Source organism: Aegilops tauschii, chromosome 2 (assembly GCF_002575655.3).
Source record: "Aegilops tauschii subsp. strangulata cultivar AL8/78 chromosome 2, Aet v6.0, whole genome shotgun sequence".
NCBI classification, from domain to species: Eukaryota; Viridiplantae; Streptophyta; class Magnoliopsida; order Poales; family Poaceae; genus Aegilops; species Aegilops tauschii.
The window spans coordinates 633225076-633243447 of NC_053036.3; the positions used below are offsets into that span (position 1 = coordinate 633225076).

General features: G+C 50.3%; 1 protein-coding gene and 1 non-coding gene across 2 annotated transcripts; both read left to right on the top strand.

Moving 5' to 3' along the window:
- Positions 1–13393: 13393 nt before the first annotated feature.
- Positions 13394–17832, top strand: LOC141041392 (uncharacterized). Its single transcript, XM_073507539.1, has 4 exons — positions 13394–14420; positions 15728–16252; positions 16599–17075; positions 17744–17832. Exons 1-4 carry the CDS (start codon positions 13394–13396, stop codon positions 17830–17832), a joined length of 2118 nt encoding a protein of 705 aa, XP_073363640.1.
- On the top strand, positions 13868–14009 carry LOC120975110 (small nucleolar RNA Z247). The gene has a single exon (XR_005770948.1). It is a non-coding gene; the product is annotated as a small nucleolar RNA Z247 (small nucleolar RNA).
- Positions 17833–18372: the final 540 nt, after the last annotated feature.

The window sequence follows — 18372 nt, forward strand, 5'->3', positions numbered from 1 at the left end:
TCCTTATTCCTCTCCTTTGTCCCCCTGCCTTCACAAAGGCTGGTCCACCATTCCCTAATGGTTGCAGCCGACGGAGCCCTTATTGCCATTCTCCCAGTACCTCCTTGAAACTGCATCCAGACCTCTTTGGCAAAACAGCAGCCTAGGGTGATGTGATCCGCCGTCTCATTTTCTTGGTCACACAGAGCACACATTGCATTATGTGGCCATCCCCTTGCTTGCAAGGCGATCGGCGGTCCAGTTCCTGTTTTGGAGCAACAGCCATAGGTAAAACTTGACCTTCCCCTCCATCTTACTCTTCCATATTTTGGCCAGATCAGGTTTGACCACTCTTGCCACAAATTGTATGTCATAAGCAGAGGCTGCTGAGTAGCGCTGGTTTGCAGTTAGGTCCCAGCAGATCTGGTCTTTGCCGTCCGTGAGATGCATCAATTGCACTTCTTCCCAGAGCCGCACGAACTGGTTGAGCTGCTCCTCCATTGTCATTCTCGGCAGTCCATGCATCCATCTCCTGCTGTGGATCGCCTCCCGCACCGATATCTTCTTGAACCTGGCTAGTTGATACAGCTCTGGAAAGATCATGCATGGGGCTTCCCCATTTAGCCATCAGTCCGTCCAGAAAGCAGCCGTTCGCCCATCCCCCAGCATGATCCAAGTGCAGCTCGCAAACAGCTGCTTGTCCTTCTCATCGCATGGCGTCGGCGATCCCTTCCATGGCCTGTCTTCCTCAGCCCAGCGAAACCATTCCCATCACAGCCGGAGGGCCCGACTAAAACATTCAATGTTCTTCACCCCCAGCCCTCCATTCTTTATTGGGGAGCAGACTTGTGCCCAATTTACAAGGCTTCGCCCCCCAATGTTTGTATCGTCCGCCTCCCAAAGAAAATTCCTCCTCAGCTTATCCACCTTCTTGATAAACCATTTGTCCGGGGGAAAAGCAGTCAAGAAGTATGTTGCCGTAGCCGTGATCACCGAATTTGTGTAAACCAATCTGCCCTTCCTGTTCAGAAGCCGGCCTTTAAGGGCAGCTTACCAGCAATCTTATCGATCAGCGGCTGCACCTCTATCCTCTTCGGTTTTTGCACTCCCAGGGGCATCCCCAAGTATTGACAGGGAGAGATCCTTGGGCAATCCCAGCAGGCCCTAGCAACTGTTGCAGATCATTGTCCAAGCAAGCAATTGGGCATGCCACCGATTTACTCAGGTTTGTTCTGACGCGTTTCCAAACATCTCCAAGATGGCAGTGACGGCGGACATCTCTTCATGTGCCGGGTTGATGAACAGGGCCGCATCATCCGCATAGAAACTGGCCCGGAATCTTGCCACCCGCGTCCCTAGCGGCTTCAGAATGTTCCTCTCCGTTGCCATCACAAGCAGCCTCTGCAGTGGCTCCATAGCAATGATGAAAAGCAGAGGGGACAGCGGGTCTCCCTGCCTCAGGCCACGGAGATGAACAAAAGGCGATCCGGGCGTTCCATTCAACAGAATTCTGGAAGAGGACGACGCCAATATCAAAGCAATCATGTCTCTCCATCTCTGTCCAAACCCCATTGCCTCCATCACCTCCAACAGATATGCCCAGGAGACTGAGTCGAAGGCCTTGGCCACGTCCAACTTAAGGAACACGAGCGGTGATTTTGCCGAGTGAGCCGCTTTTATCACATTCTTGACATAAAGAAAATTGTCCTGGATTGACCTTCCTTGAATAAAAGCGCTCTGATTATGCGTGACCAAATTGTGTATCTCTGGAGCCAGCCGAGCGGCGAGCATTTTGCTTACAAGCTTTGGAACGCTGTGCATGAGGCTCACAGGCCGAAAGTCTCCGGGGTCCTGAGCATTGTCCCGTTTAGGGATTAGCACGATATTTGCCGTGTTGAGCAGATCCCAATTCCTCCCTCTGAGATTGTAAACACAGTTAACAGCGGCTAGTAAATCCTGTTTGATGGTCGGCCAGGCTCTCTTAAAGAAAGCCCCCGTGAACCCGTCGGGGCCTGGCGCCTTCTCGCCATGGGTCTCTTTGATCGCTGACAGCAGCTCCGCCTCCGTAAACGCCTCCTCTAGGTGATCCAGCTGTCCACGTGGCTGTCCCAATTCCTCCCAGTTCAGTGTTTCAGTTCGCCCGAACGACGATCCCATGAGTCCCTTGAACCGCTCCTTCAGAATCTCAGCCTTTCCAGCATGGTCAGCGACCGGCCCCTCCCTTCCCAAGAGGACTGGTATGTGCTTCTTACGCCGGCGGCCACTCGCTCGCATGTGAAAAAACCTGGTGCTGGCATCTCCCTCTTTGATCTCCGCCAGTCTTGATTTCTGCCTCCATCGGGCCTTATCCACCGCCGCAAAGCTCAACAGCTTGGCTTTGAGCAGACTCCGTAGGCGCCTTTCCTCGCCAGTTAGCTCCCGGTCCTCCTAGGCAAGGTCAAGTCGGAAGATCACTTCGCTCGCCAGCCCCGACATGAAAACAGCCCATCTCTTCTTGTTTTTGTTCCAAGCCCTCAGTGCCTTCGCAGTCCTTGAGAGCCTTGTGTGGAGCACCCTAATGGGGTCCCTCGATTGGACCTCTCTGCCCCATGCCTGGGCCACAATTGCGTCAAAATCAGGGCACTTGAGCCAATGGTTCTCAAATCTAAACGCGCTGTGATGGGATGCATCCATCGGTCAGAGAACCAGCGGGCAATGGTCAGAGATATTTGTTGAGGCCGGGGTAAGCTGGTAGTGAGGGAACGTCGCTTCCCACTCGTTGGAAACCATCACTCGATCAATCCTTGTGAGAGTTGCATTCCCACGCTCGTTTGACCATGTAAATCTCCTGCCAAGCAGGGGAAACTCCATCAACTCCAGCTCATCAATGGCTGCCCTGAACCGGCCCATCATCCGCAGGTTGACGCTATTTTTGTTCTTATCAGAAGCTCTCGCGATCAGGTTGAAATCCCCCATCATCATCCATCTTGGCAGCATGTGCTGTTTGGTCCTCTTCATTTCATCAATGAACCGGGTTTTGTCATCATCTTGCTGAGGCCCATACACCCCGGTGATCGACCAGCAGAAACCATCGGCCCTTCTCCTAACTGTCCCCGAGATCGAGAAATCCCCAGCCGCAAGTGGTTCGACCTCAATCTAATAGTCCTCGGAGCAAGCAATGAGTACGCCCCCTCTCGACCCAGCCGCAGGCAGCGCCATAGTAGCCTGGTTCGCGGGTCGATGGTGCGATCCCTGACCCGGGGTCGATCGACCCGGATCGAGGGTCGGGGACGAGGTAGGGTCGAGCTGGGTCGCTGGATGGGTCACGATCCCGATCGATGGGTGCTGATCCAGATTGGTATGGAAGAAGCAAAGAGAAATTGCGCCTTACCAGGGCACTAGGGCGGGGCGATCTGCCACTTGGTCGCCGGCGGCCGGCCATGGAGCTGTCCGCTGCCATAGTCGGTCTCTCCAGTCCCGCTCCCTCCAAACATCGAACGAGATCGGCAACCCGCTTGAGAATCCGTGGCTGGAAGGTGGAGGTGCTGGACGGCTAGAGGATTGGACATGGATCCATGACGTACTGGTTCGCTGCAGCTTTGCCAAGGAAGCGAAGAAGACAAGAGGGATTGGAGAGGAACATCATGCTTCGTGTGAAAGAAACAGGCAGTTGAGAAAATCACGCGCAAGCAGCCGTCATTTGACTTACGAGCCTTTAATGATGATAATTTAATGAAAATAGTTATTAGACGCGCAAATTCTGGGGGATTTAGGAATGTATCGACCCGGATTTTCGACCCGGTTGTAGCGGGGTCGCGTCCTGCGATCCCAAATAGCGTCCCGAAGAAGAGTAGCCTTCTTTGACCCTCGATTTCAACCGTGGCGATCCACGTCCCGCGACCCCGTTCCTCGACCCGATCGACCCAAATTTCTGGCAACTATGGGCAGCGCAATGAAACTGTTAGCAAATCTCGGCCCAAGCGTCTCCGCCACAATGCTGCGTGACATGTCACATATCTTTGTCTCTTGCAAATAGACAATGCTGCGTGACATGTCACATATCTTTGTCTCTTGCAAATAGACAATGCTGCACTTAAGATCAGCAACAAAAAATCTGGATAGCCATCCTCTTCGCGGGGTTATTTATCCCCCTCACATTCCAATTCAGATAGGCGCAATCCATAAAGCAAACAGGGGGAACTCAGCTACAACACATCTCCGCGGCAGCACTACCTCGCAGCCGCAACACAAACCGCCGAAGCTAACACCAAACTCCCAACCCTCCACCCAAACTCTAACAAGAAGATACATTGGCAGAACTAACATAGAAACCTGGCTAAAAACTCAGCGATACAGAGTCTGAAACGGATCTTCAGACGCAGGCCATCGGCCCTCCCTGCCTTGCCCCCTTCCCGCCGCTGGTAGCATCCATCAGTGCCTCAATCGCCGATATGAACCGCCCAGGCAGCGGCTTCTTGTACAGCTCCCTGTACTTGAGCAGATCGGCCCCCGTTGGCGCCACTGCCGACGCCTCACCCGCCCAGATGTCGCTTTTCTTCAACAGGACCATCTGCACCTTGTCCATTGTTGACCACCCTGCGGTCGGCTTGGCTGCCAGCCTCCCGCTGCTTCTCTTGGAGGGCTTCACCGCCAGTGGCGCCGCCGGCTCCTTGGTAACCGACGGGCAGGGCAGCAGCGGCGCAGGTGGTGGGGAGGAGCAAGATATGAGGAACAGACGGAGTGGATCAGCTGATTCCACCTCTTGCTCCCCCGCCCTAAAGAGCCCAGCTCCCCCTCTTGGGCCAACACCAGGCGGTCACTGGCAGCCGGCGGCCCAACCTGTATCGGCCCATCGTCCACATTCAGCTCCGCCTCCAGCAGCCCGCCTGGCCTGGCCAGTCCCTCTCCTCCTGGGCTTCCGCGCGACGAGTGCGGTCCGAACAGGGCTGCTTGCTCATCGCCCCCAGTCTCCTCTTGGCGGTCCACCGCCGACACCCGGGCACATGCGCCAGTGGGGCCCTCTGCATGGAAAAGGCCATGCACGTCCTCCGCTTCTCCCCCGCTCGTCGCCCCCCCTTCCTCATCTAGCCCTGGCCCCTCTGTATCTTGCTGCCCCGCACCAGTCGTCAGGGTGGTGACCAGAGGTAGCAGACTTTCACGAAACCGGTCCGCCCCGTCTTCCGCCATCTCCGTCTGAGCCACTGCCTCCTTCCCTCCTTGACCCATGTTGACCCCATCGATGTCCTGCTGACCAGAGAGCATGGGTGCATCATCAGACCCGAGGAAGGGGTCTACCACGGACCGCGCGCCCTGGACCGCATCGGCGTCGATCAACGGCGCATGAGGCATCGTCGACGAGCCGGAGTTCCTTCGGCCAGAGCAGCTGTGCCCCGTCTGCCTGCTCCCCGCTTCAATCCGCTGCCGGTCGGCTCCACCTTGCCGCAAGCCAGCACTAGCCTGGCGGAAACCCTCTCCACTTCCATATGTCTTCCTTCCTCCCCCTTCGCCACCACCGCCTCCATTGTCGGGGAAGCGCAACCGCGAGTGAGCCGACTGCCTAGGTGGAGCCGGCGGGAAGTCACCATCCTCGTAGCTGAGGAACCATCTATAGCCCCATCTTCCCGGCCAAACCGACACCACTCCATCCTCCGACGGCAGCCCGCTGATCCCACTATCGTCGCTCATTTCGCTTCCCGGGCTCAGCGACGGCGGCCGCGAGAAGTCCACCACGTGATCGAGATGGATGAGCACCGGGTGCCCCAGCATGCCAACCTTCCCCCATCTCGGAGGCACCTCCTCGAATATGTTGAGCTCCGGATAGTGCATCCCAGGCGATCCCGACTCCCTTGGCTCTTCCAGCTGCAGTATCCCTCTTGTCTTGAGCTTCTCCAACGAATCCATCCACACCCACAGGCGCAGGCAACCGGTCTCCTCCTCACTCCGGACCTCATCGTCAACCCCTTCGATAAGCATGGAAGGGTCGAACAGCGGGGTGACGGAGTCCACATCCCACGCATGCTCAGGTACCCCCTCCAAGCAAACCCGCACCTTGTACAGCAGCCGCACCGGCGAGGCCTTCCGGAACCGCGACCATGGCGCTACCATGAAGGTAACACGCCCCAGCACCAGGTGGCCCTGACCTCCAATCACCGTGTCGCGAATCGCCGGATCTTCGAAGACCCACAGCAGCTCCCCCAGAGCCCTCATCGAGACCTTGACTGCGGATTCGTCGAAGCTGAACCACAGCGCAAGGGCCCTCTTGACGTCGACGAGCTCGAAGGGTAGCGGCGATCCGACCACCACCGCCACCACCGCGCACCTTGAAAGCTTCCTCTCCGCCCACTGTCAATCTTGCACTGCACTGTATAGTCACCACCGGAGCACCCAACACATGGTTGGCCTTGTGCCGTGGACGCAGACCATATGCACACCTTCCATCACCAGTGATCTAAACTGTTGTTGGATGCTAGCTCGATCGCCAGCCATGCGCTCTTTTTTTTGAAGCTGCTACCGCGGGCAAAAGCCGGCCTGAACCATTTTCATTTTCATAAAACAGAACAAGTACTACGCAACGACTACAAGATGTAGCACACAACACCCACAGGAAGGAGGCATTTTTACCCAGGGGTTCTAGTTCAAGTTAGCCTGTCCTACCACGCATGCATGTTTTCCCGCTCTGTGCTTTACATAGCATAGAGCATCCCAGCATCGAGTTTTCCGCAAACTTTTTTCCTTGGAACATCGATCAGCTCTCGTGCGACCATGCACACCACCGTAACTGGCCAGATCAATAGTGCTCGACACCATCGTGGGCTCGTGGCATCGACCGATCGATATTGCTCTTCCCAACCATACACATCATGCATTATTCTGCAGGCAGAATTGGATTCGACCGAGCATAGCCAAATCTGAGACGCCGACTTGGCATGCTGATACATCTGTTTCTATGATTTTGAGAATAGAATATAGCACTGCAGATCGGTCCTGATTTGCATGGCCCGGCCAAAAAATTGCAATATCTCTCGACTCGAGTCCGACTTTGACCATTGTGAAGGGCCAGTCACACACGGAGTTTCGATGCGTCGGTCCACTGAGCCACCAACTGTTTGGCAGCACTCAGCTCATCATCATGAGGCTTTGCGTGGAAGGAAACATCGATTGGAAAACGGAACGCCGATCGCTGTCTCCCGAGATCGCATGCCTTCGCCAGACACAGTTTCACTTTAGACCCTTCCCATTCTTTTCTTCACCATTCACGTTTTCTTTCTCTTTTCAGAGGCAGGAAGAGAAGATGGGGTGCATCCATCCATCATCATATATAGTTTACATATATGAACTGTGGGTGTGGATTAATGAGGGAGTGGCGACGACGGCGACCGCGACAACGTTCTTGTGAAGGAGAGAGGAAGGGGAAGAACGTGGAAAGAGGGAGGGCCCAGGCGTGCACGATGGCACCGGCTATGGGGAAAGATAAGGGCTTGATAGTCCCCCACCACTCCATGCAATGTATGTATGCAATTGGTTTGGTACGTTGTTGCTGCTCGCTACCTTGAGTGATGGGGATCGGCCCATTCTTGATGCCTGCCTGCCTGCCTGACTCACTACCATGGACTCTCAGGGACCGATCGTTCATTGATTCATGCAAGCTCTACACAAAATCATTTCAAATTTGAGCTGCAAAAATGGCCTCGGTTCGAAGTTGGAGCTGCAAAATTGTTCCCAGGCATGCCTAGCTTGCTTGTCTTACTCAAAGTGCGCTTTAAGCTTGTTTGGGAAGCCTACTCCTTTCAACCTTCGACGATTATTGTTTGAAAATGGAGCAAGTACATATGCAATTACTTGTTTTTTTCTCTCAGTACCATAGTAACTATCATTGGTTTTGTATTTTATCTCACTCTGGTATGACTGTGTTTTATGTGGGTGCCAAGCCGGGGACGTACGTATGTACGTATGTGTGCTCCTCCTGATTGTTAGATTGGATCGATGGAAGCGTTCCTACTCCTCCGTAGAGGAGCCGCGGGTATATATTGATTGTGGGCAGAAACAGCCTCTGCCTTGGCGTACAAGAAGCCCACCGATCGCAAGGATCCAACGGGATAGAGATAGGAGGTTACACGGGAGAGAGAAAGATAGAGATAGTAGTTGAGATTACATAACGTGAATATCTTTAAGTCTAACACCCTCCCTTAATCTGAACTACCTATCCTAAATTGAGATTGTTCTTGAATGCTTCAAATGGCTTGTACGGTAGAGCTTTAGTGAACCCGTCGGCCACTTGATCTCTGGAAGGAATAAAGCGGATCTCCAGCTTCTTCTCTGCAACCCTTTCTCGTACAAAGTGAAAGCCTATCTCAAATTCTCAATATGCTTGGTTCTGGCATGAAAGACAGGATTAGCACTTAAATAGGTGGCACCCAGATTATCACACCATAGGCATAAAATACGGTATTGCTTCACACCCAATTCTTCAAGCAAAGATTCAAGCCAAATAATTTCAGCAGTAGCATTTGCCAATGATTTGTACTCAGCTTCAGTACTTGACCTTGACACTGTTGCTTGTTTCCTGGCACTCCAAGAAATAAGATTAGAACCAAAGAAAACAGCAAAACCACCTGTTGATTTTCTATCATCGCTGCAACCTGCCCAGTCTGCATCAGAGAAAGCACTGACAAGTGTAGAATTGGACCGTCTAAAATGAAGTCCCAAACCTACAGTGTGCTTGACATATTGTATGATCCTCTTGACAGCTGTCCAATGAGCAGAAGTGGGAGCATGTAAGTATTGACATACTTTGTTAACAACAAAAGAAATATCTGGTCGTGTCAAGGTTAAGTATTGCAAGGCTCCAACAACACTTCTGTATTTGGTGCTTTCTTCCTCCTTAAGTAGCTCCCCTTCATATGCCGACAATTGTTCTGATGAAGATAATGGTGTGGGTGATGCCTTGCAATCCTTCATTCCCATCCGAGCCAAGAGTTCAGTGGCATATTTCTCTTGTTTCAACACTATACCATCCTGAACCTTTTTAACTTCAATGCCTAAAAATAAGCTCAAATCACCAAGATCCTTTAAAGCAAATTCTGAGCTTAGATCATGCAGAAGAGCATCAGTAGCATTCTGAGAAGAGCTTGCAACTATAATATCATAAACATATATGAGCACAAAGATAACCGTGTTTCTCTTATTGTATATGAAGAGAGATGTGTCAACCTTTGATGCAATAAAGCCAAGACGTTTTAACTGCATACTTAACCTGGAGTACCATGCTCAAGGTGCTTGTTTCAAACCATAAAGAGCTTTGTCAAGTTTGCATACATAATGAGGTTTTTGTTTATTTTCATAACCTGGTGGTTGCCTCATGTAGACCTCCTCTTCCAGAACACCATGCAAAAAAGCGTTCTGTACGTCTAGCTGCCTTAGGCTCCATCCCCTAGACACAGCAATAACTAGCACAAGTCTGATGGTTGCAGCTTTTACCACAAGGCTAAATGTATCCTCATAATCAATACCATAACGCTGCTTAAAACCTTTAGCAACGAGACGTGCTTTATACCTGTCAATGGAGCCATCTGCCTTTTTCTTGATCCTATACACCCATTTACAGTCAATAATGTTTTTACCTTTCCGGTTTGGTACCAAGTGCCATGTTTTGTTTCTCATTAAGGCGGTATATTCTTCATCCATAGCCTTTTTCCACTTCTGATCTCCAAGTGCATCATCCAATTTTGTTGGCTCGCCTGAAACGCACAACATGCCATACGAAATAGTGCCATCAGTTCTTATTTTTGGATTCTTAATACCTTTTTGTAGCCGAGTTGTAACTCTCGATGTGATTGGTGGAGGCTGCTGTACACGCTGGCGCACGGCATTGCTTGTCGCAGAAGATCCTGGAGAGGAATCAGGAGATGCCACACCGGATCCAGTGGCCACGGGTGTGGTTTGTTCATTCAGCGCCGCGCCGTCTGTTGCCGCAGAAGATCCCGCGCCAGATGAGCCTGTCGGGCGCATGTGCGAGTCGCGCCTCGCGGTTGGCTGCATGCGCGAGCCGTTTGAGGGGGATTCCCCGCATGGAGACGTGGCGGCCGCGGATTGCGTCGCCCGCGCCTGGCCATGCAAACTGGCTGGCTCGTGATCCGGAGCGGATATCCGCGCTCGATCCGAGGAGGATTGGCGCGCAGGGGTGGCAGGCGCCACCAGATCGTCCTCGTTCGCCGCGCCAGCTTCGTCCTCTTCTTGCACATGAAATATAGCATCGTTTTGAACGGGATTTTGGTCATTTTGATCGTTTTGAACTCCATTTTCTTCAGAGACCTGCACACACGGAAGACAAGGACTGGTTCCAGTAGAAGTACTATCATCATGTTGGTTAGTGCAATTGTTTCCCCCGTGATCAAAATCTCGAAGTGTAGATGGAAGAAGAAGAATCTCTTGACAAAGGAGGGTGCCGGCATTTGGATGGAGAGATTCAAACGGAAAAATTGATTCATCAAACACAACATCGCGAGATATATAAACTCGGCCCGTGGGAACATCTAGACACTTTACTCCTTTGTGCATAGGGCTATATCCCAAAAACACACATTTTTTGGAACGAAACGCAAGTTTGCGTGTGTTATATGCTCTTAGGTTTGGCCAACATGCACAACCAAATACTCTAAGAGATTTGAAGTCTGGTTTGGCACCAAAGAGACGTGTGATGGGACTCTCAAATTTGATGACTTTGCTTGGTCGAATATTTATGAGATATGTGGCAGTGAGAAAAGCTTCATCCCAGAATTTGAGGGGCATGGAAGCATGGGCTAGCAATGCTAGTCCTACCTCAACAACATGGCAGTGTTTGCGTTCAGCCGACCCATTCTGTTGGTGAACATGGGGGCAAGAAACATGGTGAGAAATTCCAATCTTTTGAAAAAAGGAATTTAGTTTTTCATACTCACCACCCCAGTCGGTTTGCATAGCAAGAATCTTTGAGTCTAGTTGGTGTTCAACAAGGTTTTGGAAATTGAGAAACACTTGGAAAACATCAGATCGTTTCTTTAGCAAATAGATCCAAGTGAACTTGCTATAATCATCAATAAAACTAACATGATAGGAAAATCAACTAACTGATGTGGGAGCTGGTCCCCATACATCTGAAAAAATTAACTGTAATGGAGCAGTAGATACACTTGTAGATATAGGATAAGGTAGCTGGTGACTCTTAGCTTGCTGACAAGCATCACAAATTGACTCAACACTAGACTCATAGGGAAGATTATTCTTGCTAAGGACATGCTTAACTATGACTGAAGAGGGATGACCAAGACGACTATGCCACTTTGCCGAGGAAGGTTTGGTGACACTCCACGCTTGTTTATTCGACCATGATGAAGATGAAGATGATATGAGTGGATATAGGCCTCCCTCACACTTTCCTCTAAGTATGACCTTCCTCGTTGCCAAGTCCTTGATCACAAAAGAGTAGGAATAAAATATTATGAGAACGTTGTTGTCAAGGGCAAAACGATGAACAAAAACGAGATTTTTGAAAGCATGCGGAACATGTAAGACATTATTAAGATGTAAATCTTTTACGGGGGTTTTGACAATTGATTTTCCAACATGAGTAATGTCCATACCAGTTCCACTTGCCGTGTGTATCTGATCACCGCCATGATACCTTTCCCGCATCGTCAGCTTGTCAAGTTCCCCGGTGATGTGCTCAGAAGCACCGGAGTCGGCATACTAGTTGGTGTCAATGCCATAGTTGTTGGTGACGAGGTTGGCTGCCTTCTTCTCCTCATGATCATCATCATAGAGATGCCAGCAAGCTCTTGCGCCACCGGCATGAAACTTGTAGCAGATCTGACACTCTGGATAGTCTCCTTCTTGCTGTTGTTGTTCTTGTGGTTGGGGACGAAGTCGTTGCTGCTGATAGCCGCCACTAGCACCGCGACCAGGAGAGGAAGAAGAGCGGTTCCCTCGACCGCGTCCTCCTCTGGTGCTTCGGCCACGACCTCCCCTGCCACGGGACTGCCCGGGCCCCCTGTAGACGGCGTTGGCAGAGGAGCGGAAGCCTGCTGGTCCGTCCCCCAGCATCTCCATGCGCTGATCAAACGCAGAAATCTGCGCGAAGAGATCGTCGACGCTGATGGAGTTCTTGATTGCGCCGATTGCTGCCACGACGGGATCATAGTCCCGATCAAGGCCAGCCAATATGTAGTCCACCATCTCTGGATCGGTTGCCGGACGCCCAGCCACAGCTAGCTTGTCCCCGAGGTTCTTCATCTTGGCGATGAAGGCGTTGCTCGACATGTTGCCCTTCTTGGTGTTGGAGATGGCCATCCGTAGATTGGTTATGCAGGATTGCGACTGCGCAGTGAATATTGTGGTAAGAGCAGTCCACAGATCAAAGGTGCTGTCCTTACCGATGACTTGTGCAAGGATTTCCTGGGTGAGAGAGTTCAACAGGTAGCTCAGAACCTGTTGATCCTTCGACAACCACGGTCCGTACAGAGGGTTCGGCTCAATGGCCGTGGTTTTATCCGCCTTGGCGACTTCTATAGTCTTTGGCGGTGCGGCGTCGCTGCCGTCGAGGAGGCCGGTCACTTGTGCGCCTCGCAGTGCTGGCATGACCTGCGCCTTCTACAGGAGGTAGTTCCCCCTTGCGAGCTTCTCTGTTGGTGGAGCTCCTAGGTTGAGGCCGACGGCGCTTGAGCTCGTGGCCATGGCGATGGAAGGGTGTTTAGGGTTTTGGTTTTGCTAGATGATAGGAAGAGACTTGGCTCTGTATACCATGTTAGATTGGATCGATGGAAGCGTTCCTACTCCTCCGTAGAGGAGCCGCGGGCATATATTGATTGTGGGCAGAAACAGCCTCTGCCTTGGCGTACAAGAAGCCCACCGATCGCAAGGATCCAACGGGATAGAGATAGGAGGTTACACGGGAGAGAGAAAGATAGAGATAGTAGTTGAGATTACATAACGTGAATATCTCTAAGTCTGACACTGATCTGCTGCCCCGCCGGGTGCCGACAACGAACGCGACGGCGGTGTCAGCGGAACACGTACGTACGGTGCAAACTTATGCACCAAGGTCGTCGATTCGCAAAGCCACTTTAGCCATTTGCTATGTGTACAGGAGTGGTTTGGACTGTTAGAATATATTGTAACATGGTATATGCGGTATAATTATAAACCGTATATACGCCCGGTAGGTTAGCGTGTTGCGTGTGTATTGTAATCAGGTAGTTGTGGTTGTTAGGGTTTATCCTCATCTCTCTGTATAGTCTTGTATAGTCTTTCTTGAGGATCAATCCAACACAACCGAACTGCCAAGATCTTGTAAACCTCTTTGCCTATATAACATGCAACGCGTCCCTGCCAGAGGCACACGCTTCATCCAATCTTTCATGGTATTCAGAGCCAACTTCCTCTCCAACACCCAACCCTAGTCATGGCTAGCTCCAGCTCCGCCGCCGCCACTTTTGCCCTTATCCCCATCGCTGATAAGCTGCACCGGGGTAACTACCTGGTCTGGCGCGCCCAAGCCCTAGCCACCATCCGCGGAGCGCAGCTGATTGATCATCTCAATCCTGATCATCAGTTCCCGGAGCCCAAGCTTGCCGACAAAGATGGTAAGCCGACAGATGTGCCAAACCCGGCGTATCTTGTCACCTTGGCGCAAGACTCGCATGTGCTGAGTTTCATCTTCAACTCGATCTCGCCACCTGTGATGATCCAAGTCGCCCACTGCACCAAGGCCGCCGCGGCATGGACCGCCATCAGGGAGATGTTTCTCTCCCAGACGCAGGCCAACATCGTGAACACGCGGATCGCCCTCTCCACCACCAAAAAGGGCACCGCGACCATCGCCGACTACATCGGGCGCATGAAAGCGCTGGGCAACGAGATGGCTTCAGCAGGCAAGCCGCTCGACGATGATGACATGGTCTCCTACATCCTCGCAGGGCTAGACTACGACTACATCTCGTTTGTCTCGTCCATCTGCGTCGCGAGGACTGAACCAATCAAGGTAGCTGAACTTTACTCTCAGTTGATCAGTTTTGAAAAGTGTCTTGCTATGTTCGAAGGTGGCAACCACTCCTCCCAGTCCTCGGCCAATGTTGTCTCTCGTGGCCGTGGTGGTTTTGGCCGCGGTGGAGGTGGCCGTGGCAATGGTGGTCGCGGCAATGGAGGCCGCGACAACGGCAACGGCAATGGAGGAGATGATCTTCCTGAGGTCGTCTGCCAAATCTGCAAGAGGTCGAACCACACCGCCCTTGAATGCTACCGTCGCTTCGACATCTCCTACACCAAGAACGAGAAGAGTGCCGGATCTGCCACAACCTCGTCCTATGGAGTAGATACCAACTGGTATCTGGACACCGGCGCCACCGACCACATCACCAGCGAGCTTGACAAGTTGACCGTCCACAACAAGTATCACGGCAGCGATCAAGTTCACACTGCCAACGGAGAAGGTATGGAAATTAGTCATATTGGTCACACTACTGTTCGTACCCCTACTCGTGATCTTCATTTAAATAATATCTTGCATGTGCCCGATGCCGCCAAAAACCTTATCTCTGCTCATCGTTTATCCACTGATAATCATACTTTCCTTGAAGTTCACCCAAATTTCTTTCTCGTCAAGGAACAGGGAACGAGGAAAACCCTTCTGCGCGGCAGGTGTAGACAAGGCCTCTACCCCGTATCATCGGCTCCTTTTAGTTCAAGCAAGCAAGCATTTGGTGCAAATAAACTGCCTGTTGAAAGGTGGCACAGTCGGCTAGGGCATCCGTCATCTACCATAGTGCGTCATGTCCTTAGCCAGAATGATATTCCTTTTTCCAGTAGTGAGTTGAATAAAGAAGGTGTTTGTGATGCATGCCAACTGGGCAAAAGTCACCAACTTCCTTATCCTAGTTCAAACAGTGTGTCTAAAGCTCCTTTAGAGCAAATTTTCTCGGATGTATGGGGGATGTATGGGGGCCTGCCCGTGATTCTATCAATAGGAAAAACTATTATGTGTCTTTCATTGATGATTACAGCAAATTCACGTGGATATATCTACTTAAGCACCGATCCGAAGTGTTTAAAGTCTTTCATGAATTTCAAACTCTTGTTGAAAGGTTGTTCAATAAAAAAAATAATCACTATGCAAACAGACTGGGGTGGCGAGTATGAACGCCTAAATTCCTTCTTTCGTCAATTAGGAATCACTCACCATGTCTCCTGTCCCCATGCTCATTAGCAAAATGGGTCAGCAGAAAGAAAACATCGACATATTGTTGATGTAGGGCTCTCTCTCTCTCTTGGCCCATGCCTCTATGCCCTTGAAGTTTTGGGATGAGGCTTTTCTCTCTGCCACATATTTGATAAATCGCACCCCTAGCAAAGTGATTAATTTTGAAACTCCTCTGACACGTTTGTTTCAAGAACAGCCCAATTATCATTCTCTTCGCGTCTTTGGATGTGCATGCTGGCCGAATCTTCGCCCTTATAATTCCAAAAAATTGGAATTTCGTTCCAAACAGTGCGTATTCCTTGGCTACAACAACCTTCACAAAGGGTTTAAATTCCTAGATGTTGCTGCTGGGCGAGTCTATATATCCCGTGATGTTATTTTTGATGAAACAGTTTTTCCCTTTGCATCTTTAAATCCAAATGTAGGCACCCCTCTCCGGTCGGAAATCCTTTTACTTCCTGAGTCTGCACCTCTTGATCATGGGGACGAACCTATAGTTGATCAACAGACTAATTTTCACACTAATCCTGTTGCTAACAGTGGAGAAAATCCAGTTTTTGTGCATGATTTTATGCAGCCAGAACAAGACGAAAACGCTGCGGAACACGAGGAGGATTCAGGTGCTGTGGGCAGCGATCCCGAGACTGCAGCGTCAGCGGGCGCAGGTGGCGCAAGCGGCCCAGGGGGCGAATCTACCTCGGCCGCGCAGACGCCGCCCCGGGAACGACGCGTGGCGCACGCTGGATCGCCCGCCGGATCTCCCGACACCGCGCCATCAGGTGGGCCAGCCGGCTCCCCTCTCGCGGGCCGCCAGGTGGGCCAACCGAGCGGGGGAGACGTGCGCATGGACTCCCGCGTCAATCTGCCCCGACAGGATGGATCCTCTGTCGCTGGCGACAGATCTGCTACAGGATCGCGTGCTGACATGGGATCGCGTGCGGATCCTCCCCCTTCCGGCGGATCTTCTGCGCCACATGCACCTGCAGCTCCTGATGTGCCGACTCGACAAACTCGGTCACAACACGGTATTTCGAAACCTCAAGTTCGTACAGATGGCACAGTTAGGTATGACAAGCTCAAACCACGTTTTGTTGGTCTGGTAACTACTGGTGAACCTCATAGTTTGCAAGATGCCTTGAATGATACAAATTGGAAAAAGGCTATGAATGATGAGTATGATGCTCTTATTAAAAATATAAGACCTGGCACTTAGTTCCACCCACAAAAAATAAAAATATTATTGATTGTAGGTGGGTCTATAGGATTAAAAGAAAGGCAGATGGTCAAATTGACAGATACAAGGCAAGGCTAGTAGCAAAAGGTTTCAAACAGAGATATGGTATAGACTATGAGGATACCTTTAGTCCTGTTGTTAAAACAACTACTATCAGACTTGTTCTTTCTGTTGCAGTATCCAGTAACTGGAGTCTCAGGCAATTGGATGTTCAGAATGTGTTCCTTCATGACGTTCTAGAGGAAGAAGTTTATATGAGACAACCACCTGGCTATGAGATAAAAGGCAAGGAAAATCATCTCTGCAAACTTGACAAAGCTTTGTATGGTCTTAAACAGGCACCTCGAGCATGGTACTCCAGGCTGTGTGACAAACTTCAAGCACTTGGTTTTAAACCATCAAGGGGAGATACTTCTCTCTTCTTTTTCAGAAGAGGAAAGATTGTTATGTTTATGTTAGTCTATGTTGATGATATAATTGTTGCTAGCTCATCACAAGATGCAACTGTAGCTTTGTTGGCAGATTTTAGAAGAGACTTTGCCTTGAAAGATCTAGGAGATCTACATTATTTCTTGGGAATTGAAGTAAAGAAAGTGAAAGATGGCATTCTTCCGACCCAAGAAAAATATGTCATTGATATTTTGAAATGTGCAGGTATGACAAATTGCAAAATTTCAAACATGCCTCTTTCAACATCTGAAAAGCTGTCAAAGGAAGCAGGAGAACCTTTGGGGGCCGAAGAGTCAACAAGGTATAGAAGTATGGTAGGTGCCTTGCAATATTTGACATTAACAAGGCCTGATATTTGTTTCCCAGTGAACAAAGTTTGTCAGTATTTGCACTCTCCTACCTCTCAACACATGACAGCAGTTAAAAGGATTTTGAGATATCTTAAAGGTACTATGAGTACACGTCTAAAATTCACCAAGTCAGCTTGCGGCATTGTTAGTGCCTTCTCAGATGCTAATTGGGCAGGATGTCCTGATGACAGAAGATCAACAGGAGGTTTCTATGGGTTTTTGGTCCCAACTTGATTTCTTGGAGTGCACGTAAGCAGGCTACTGTTTCAAGATCAAGTACTGAGGCAGAGTACAAATCCTTAGCTAATGCAACTGCTGAGATTATTTGGGTCCAAACTCTTCTGCGTGAACTTGGAGTTGCTCATTCACCAGTTGCTCGTCTTTGGTGTGACAACATTGGTGCCACATATCTGTCAGCAAATCCAGTGTTCCATGCAAGAACTAAACATATAGAAGTTGACTATCATTTTGTTCGAGAAAGAGTAGCTAGCAAGCTGTTGGATATTCGTTTTATACCCACAGGTGATCAAGTTGCTGATGGGTTTACCAAAGCCTTGTCATGGCGAAAATTGGAAGATTTTAAGAGCAATCTCAACTTGGTGAAGTTGTGATTGAGGGGGCGTGTTAGAATATATTGTAACATGGTATATGCGGTATAATTATAAACCGTATATACGCCCGGTAGGTTAGCGTGTTGCGTGTGTATTGTAATCAGGTAGTTGTGGTTGTTAGGGTTTATCCTCATCTCTCTGTATAGTCTTTCTTGAGGATCAATCCAACACAACCGAACTGCCAAGATCTTGTAAACCTCTTTGCCTATATAACATGCAACGCGTCCCTGCTAGAGGCATACGCTTCATCCAATCTTTCATGGACCAAGCTAGGCATGCGGAGAAGAGGAAGTCGTCTACTGTCTGCCCAAACCAAAGCTTATCCCCTGGGAACTGAAATGAAAGCAACAGCAACTGCCATAGCAGTGCTCCTATGTTTTCTGCAGCGTTAGTGGAGTGCTAATTTAATCTCTGCTCTACCATTGTTTAGTGCTCATAATTGTGGCCTAGGGCAGCTAGCCCCTGCTAGCCTCGAGCAAACCAAGATTTGAGAAGTAGCCACGGACAGAGACTCCCTTGGTAGCTCCATGACACTAAGAG